This window comes from Limulus polyphemus, unplaced genomic scaffold (genome assembly GCF_000517525.1).
Source record: "Limulus polyphemus unplaced genomic scaffold, Limulus_polyphemus-2.1.2 Scaffold977, whole genome shotgun sequence".
Classification (NCBI taxonomy): domain Eukaryota; kingdom Metazoa; phylum Arthropoda; class Merostomata; order Xiphosura; family Limulidae; genus Limulus; species Limulus polyphemus.
In genome coordinates, this window is record NW_013666587.1 from 1 (window position 1) to 5,969 (window position 5,969).

The window sequence follows — 5,969 nt, forward strand, 5'->3', positions numbered from 1 at the left end:
TTTATTTAAGAAAGGACTAGTATCGCTAAAGTTTCTTCGGAAAGAATTTTTACGGAAAATTAACTAACGAACAGAGGCCTAACAGTATATATTCACAACAAGTTAACGTATTTACAATAAATTCAGCAACACTAGATATCATGGACATATCATAAATACTATATATGTAGTTCTCTCCTTCTTGTCAAATAACCACTTAAGCTTATACAATTACTTTAGAATTTCAGTTGACAAGCCAAAATATCTTCTCTATTTCTATTGCACTAGTACTCTTTGTGATTCACTTACAATTGTGGCACAAGTTACTGTAATCGTTTGGTATTCTTTCTTTTGAAGATCCTCTGTTCCTTTTATCAAAGTGCACTCAGTCTTATTCAATTACTTTAGAACCACGCTTTGATGGAATAAAATTATTTTTCTTATCTTCTTTTCTACTGTTAGTTTCACTCTAACATATTAAATGTTAGGCCTATCACTTCAATGGTAGTTAATTTCACAACAACTTTATTCTATTATTCTATTATCTGTCTGCTGCTTCCCACTCATCTCACGCTATTTATATTTTTATCACTTAATCGTCTGTCCGCCTTCTATATTTTCAACGTCAGTGGATTATTAACAAAACTTCATACAATCATTTGCTTTTAACTCTTATTATAACAAAAACTAAACAATAATAAAATATTCACTAATATGTAAACCAAACAGTGTTTTATATCATGACAATGTCACAAATGATAGTTATTTAAATATATGTATAAAGTGCTTCAGAAGGCTTCAAAATATACAGAAGAATTTTGGTAATATTTTAGAGTTTTTGTGGTTTTCGCAGGTTCAATCATTTCCATTATAGTAATTGAGTAGGAGCTGCAGCACAACTAGTGTTTCACAGGAAAATTGGTTGCTGAACAAAATATGATTTCTCTTAACCTTGACTCCATTAGAAGCAAGGAAAGAGACTGGACACAAGTTATTTACATTGAAAAGTTTTTGTTTTTTTAATGCAAGTACAATGAAAGTTTAAGGCAAGTGTATTTTGTGGCATTTTTATTGGAGAGCTCTTGGCGTCTTTAAAGCAAATCAATATTTGCAATAATTTCAAATCCTTTTATTCCAACCTAAAAAGACATGGTGTTATATGCTAATCACAACAATGCCATTCTTCTCAGAGTGCATAGTTTATACACGTCATTAATAGTCACTCTCGCTTTAAAACAAGGGATGTTGTAACCTTGAGGCCAGTGAAGAAATTTGTGTCTATTTCTATAAAATATGCTTGTTTGTAATTAAGCACAAAGCTACACAATGTGCTATCTGTGCTCTGCCCACCACGGGTATCGAAACCCGGATATTAGCGTTGTAAATCCGCAGACATACCACTGTGCCACTGGGTGCATAAAATATGCTCTACATTACAGGAATTTTTCCCACAAGGAAGTTAATGTAAGCACTCTAGTTGAATGACCTAGTTTCGTGAGTAACTAGATCGAGAGGAATTTACTGACTTCATTGAGTGACATTCTATTAGACTACAGACAATATATATATAGATTTTTTTTTTAATTGTATACTAATGAAAGAGGTACGAAATACATGGTATGTCTCAAAGCAATAGAAGCCAGTAAATAACATTAGGTATTAATTTCTGAAATTACTTTAATGAAGAAAGCAGAACAAGGTTTGGATTAGCCAAATCACAATAACGTATGATGATCGATACTGGATCTAAAATTATGGTTATTTGACCACACATTATCTCTATATAAATATAGCAAATTGTCCACACAAAAGAAGCAAGAATTGAGGTTCATGTTAGCTGCATATCATGGTAAAATTTCATTCATTCAAAGGATAGGCGAAGGTCAACTTCACTATTGTAAGTATACAACATGGTGTACAAATAATAAACATAGAAGAACAAGAGTGCATCTTAGGTTTAATTTATTGAATAAGTATGCCTTTGAGATAGACTGTTCTCTCGAAGATGTGATACCTAATTAAGAAACCCAAATATACCATGGTACCTGAAAAAATGCATTGCACAAGCAATTGAAAAATTAACTTGTTGATTTTCAGTACTTAGTTAAATGTTATCTGAACTTATGGCTTATTATATAGAGGATAAACACTGTCCATAAAATTTACAATGATAAAATACTGTTGTTCTAGAGTTATTAAACCCAGAAAATATTTTTCTGGTATCTATAAACAAAAGAAATCGTCTTTAGGGGTGTTTTTACGAAAGGGCTTATCCGTGAATTTTTATGGAGAACGATTTTTTTCTTTGAGTGTATATAGTTAGAAAAGTTTGATATTGGCCTGTATGTAATGTCCTTCGTTTTAGTTGTGCCGAATTGATAAAGTATGAAAGGTGGCACAAGTTAAAAATGCAAACTATGGAACAGGTGCGTAAAATCTCATTACTTTACAGTTATATATTTGTGGGAACGTTCAAACTGTTGTTGTGTAACACAAAAGATAAAATTAGAAGTTTAACTGAGATAAGCCACAAGTCCGTTTTAGATATTAAAGTGTTCATGTGAGGACTGACCATGAAGCTCCTTCTAGTCATCATCTCCACCATATCCTTGGGCGCTATATCTTATGGCAAGTACGTGATTGAAAATATTTTTTAAAATCAAAGATGTGATTATTATGAATGTTGAAAAAGTCCAAATAATAAAATAACTTGAAATTCAAAATTTTAGCTTTACTTTGGTTGAAATGTTTGGTAGAAGTGCTTGTAGTATTCAAATACTAAACTAAATTATATATTAACATATTGCACAATGTAATACGCTTTCCTTTCAGCAGTATCCTTTAGTACACGGACTCGCCACAAACATAAAATATAATAAAATTCATACCTGAGTAATCTATCCGAGTATGATTGATTACTTTAATGCTAGTTAGTAACAACCATTTCAGACAGAATTTTCAGGAAATTGTAGCAGTTTAAAAAGTCTAAATATTGTTGCTAGACCATATTAGTAAAATAGTGTAGCTAAAATATTCAGTTTGCATACTCTTAATCCTTTATTACAAGACGAAATGTCACAATTATCACTTGAAAAGTTATAAAAATATTTTATCGAAGTTTTAATGAATTTATTATCACAATGTTATTACATTATTATGATAATTACAGATTCAGTAATTCCTCAAGTATGATTCAGATAATATGCGTAGAACTAGACATAAAATATTATTTTTAATGTTATACGTCAGGGGCGGATTAAGGGTCAGACGGGCCTGAGGCTAATTTTTTTTATGGAGCCTATTAAGAATGTCATAACAGGTATTTCTTTAGATCGGGCCTGGGGCTACAGCCCCCGCCTTAATCCTACCTTGTTACACACACTATTTTTTTTAATAGCGCGTATTATAAAAGTTTGTTTCATTTTAGCATCTACCAAACGTATTTATCAATTTTCAAAATTATGTAAGTCTGTGTCAAAACTTGCACTGAGAAATTTAAATATATGGTACTGGCATTTTCAACCTTAATGGTACCTTTTGCGCACATGTGATAAATGGCTAAGTCAGAGAATCCTAACGTCCAAGGATAGCCAGCTTAGCTTTAATTTTGAACTGACTAAAGGAAAGGCAGCTAGTCACTGAATAACGAGGTTGACTATTGCTCTTATAATACACACAGACAGTCGAAAGTGTGAAGTGTGTTCAGCAGCATCGCGGCTAGGACTATGCGACGCACAAACCAGCACACTAACTACAAGACTCCTGATTTGTTTTGTGGAAAAATAATCCACAAAACAAACAAAGATAATTTTTTTGGAAGAATTTACTCAGTTTTCGTTTATTTAGTTTTATTAAAATAAAGTGGAACTTGTGGATATAGGTGTACGTTGCAATGATTTTGAATTAAGTAATATACTGTATTGAATACAATATTGTATACACATATTTTGTTACCATTTAGAATCCTAATATTCAAAAGTTTTTGTCAAGTTTGCATAAATAACATGGACATATTATTATCAGAGACATTGGTGTATGCAAGTGTATCGGCTACGTGATAGATAAAGATGGTCTTGACGAAGAAGACAGAATCGAGGCAGATTCCGAAGAGTTTATGTCTGTCACTTGCGACAAAGAAGGAATTGAGGAATGCAAGTTATTTTGCATGGAAGTTGTAAGGAATGATTTTACAACATATGAATATATTAATAACAGATTATTGGATATTTTATTATTAGTACTGAAATAATAAACACTATAGTTCCTCATTATTGGACAATCGTGCATCGCCATAGAAGCCTAATAATTCAAACAAGTCAACGAATATCTAAAGTAAATATTAACTTCCGTCCAGAGCAAGCTACCTATTTAGAGCGAAAATAAAAATTAACCTGGCGAAGAGTATATTGAATCAAATTGATGAAATGTAATGACGTAAGGTGAATTTGAGAAATCAGATAGCGAAATACTTTGAGGTGAAATTTTTCTCTTACTCCAACCCAAAAATAAAAACGACATTTAGAGAAGATAGAAATTATTAAAGCACGTTATTTTTCACTTAACTGTGACAGTGGTCCTAGTAACGTCAACAAAATTTGGCTGAGTTTATTTACCTAGCTTTAATGATAAAAACCATAGTTTTTGGCTTTTCTTTACATATAGACGTTTGATACATTAAGAACGACTGAAATAATAATTTGAATAATAATTAATATGTATTTGTTACTTTATAGATTTAATAGATATATGTTGTTACTTTATTAACGTTTTTACGCTTATACTGTGAGGTAAAAACGGCTGCTGCTATGATTTTGTCTAGTTTATGAGCTCGTTGCTGTCCTAATTTAGGATCTTCTTTTTAATAAATTCTTGAAAATGTTAAAAAAATAATAGATAAAGGGGCTTGGCTTTCGACGTTCCTGGTTACGATATTTCTCCAGTTTTTATCATAGTTTTGCTAAAACGACGTATCATTAGTTTAATGATTTCGGTATTTTGATACTCAGCAGATATATTTTGTATCCTTATAGGTTGCATGTGTGACTTCGTGAATTTCTTGTCCTTGCAACCATAATAACACTGTCACGTTGAATATATCAATTCAAAGGAAGAATCTTAAGAATCCACATGATTTCAGAGCAAGTTTATCATGTTTATAAAACCCTATGCCATGCTTAATCAAGAACGCTGCTACAAATACTTTAATTAAAATTATATTTTCTAGAATTAGAATTTTTAACCTGAACGGCACCCTAAGCACGATTGGGCTAAACACACATAAATAATGTAATTTAGTTTATTGGTTTAGGAAGAAATATGTGTTTAGTTTAGATAAAGAGCAACCCCCCTTAGTGTAATAATCTAAAACTACTAATGCCAATTTTCATAACATTTAAATATAAATTGTTTTTATATTAATTTTAAATGTGTAATTAATGTGTAATCTAGATGTGATATTTTCTATCTGGTTGGCAGATTCCACAAGCAACTCGTGACCTCGATCTGGACTTTCAACCGGAAGGCCTAGCAGTCACACTAGGCCAGTTCATTTGTGAACTTCTAGAAACCAGAAAATTCTCAGGATACCGCACAGCTCTATTTGCTTCCGCATGTGGGAAAGAAATTGACACCGGTCTTCGTTCTAAGGAAACACTATGTTGTGACTATGGAAAACGATGTTAGAGATATGAAATAAAATAATTACTTTCAACCGGCTATACTTTTAAATAAATAATAAACTAATATGGGTGAGGAAGGTCAATAAAGAATTTACTGGGTCACACTTTCATGGTTTCAGCTTTGTTCAAACTTGTATGACAAGCTATAATATATATATATATATATACACATGTATATATATATATACATTATATATATATATACATATATATAGTGTAAGATTTAATTTTAAGTTAAAGTTAATTAGGTTTATGGTAAATTTTAGCTATATGACTCAAATAGATACAATAACTGTTTGTTTCTAATTAAGC

General features: G+C 31.3%; 1 protein-coding gene across 1 annotated transcript; it reads left to right on the top strand.

The window, feature by feature from the left end:
- The first annotated feature begins 2,474 nt into the window (after positions 1-2,474).
- LOC111086274 lies at positions 2,475-5,749 on the top strand. The gene is made up of 3 exons (XM_022388505.1): positions 2,475-2,611; positions 4,003-4,153; positions 5,455-5,749. Exons 1-3 carry the CDS (start codon positions 2,553-2,555, stop codon positions 5,659-5,661), a joined length of 417 nt encoding a protein of 138 aa, XP_022244213.1. The 5' UTR covers positions 2,475-2,552; the 3' UTR covers positions 5,662-5,749.
- Positions 5,750-5,969: the final 220 nt, after the last annotated feature.

What these genes read in the sequence shown, in the direction of transcription:
- LOC111086274 (XM_022388505.1), top strand. Translation starts at nt 2,553, where the DNA reads ATGAAGCTCCTTCTAGTCATCATCTCCACCATATCCTTGGGCGCTATA. An exon ending in GGCGCTATATCTTATGGCAA is followed by an intron (nt 2,612 to 4,002) that starts GTACGTGATTGA and finishes TATTATTATCAG; the next exon opens with AGACATTGGTGTATGCAAGT. An exon ending in AGTTATTTTGCATGGAAGTT is followed by an intron (nt 4,154 to 5,454) that starts GTAAGGAATGAT and finishes TCTGGTTGGCAG; the next exon opens with ATTCCACAAGCAACTCGTGA.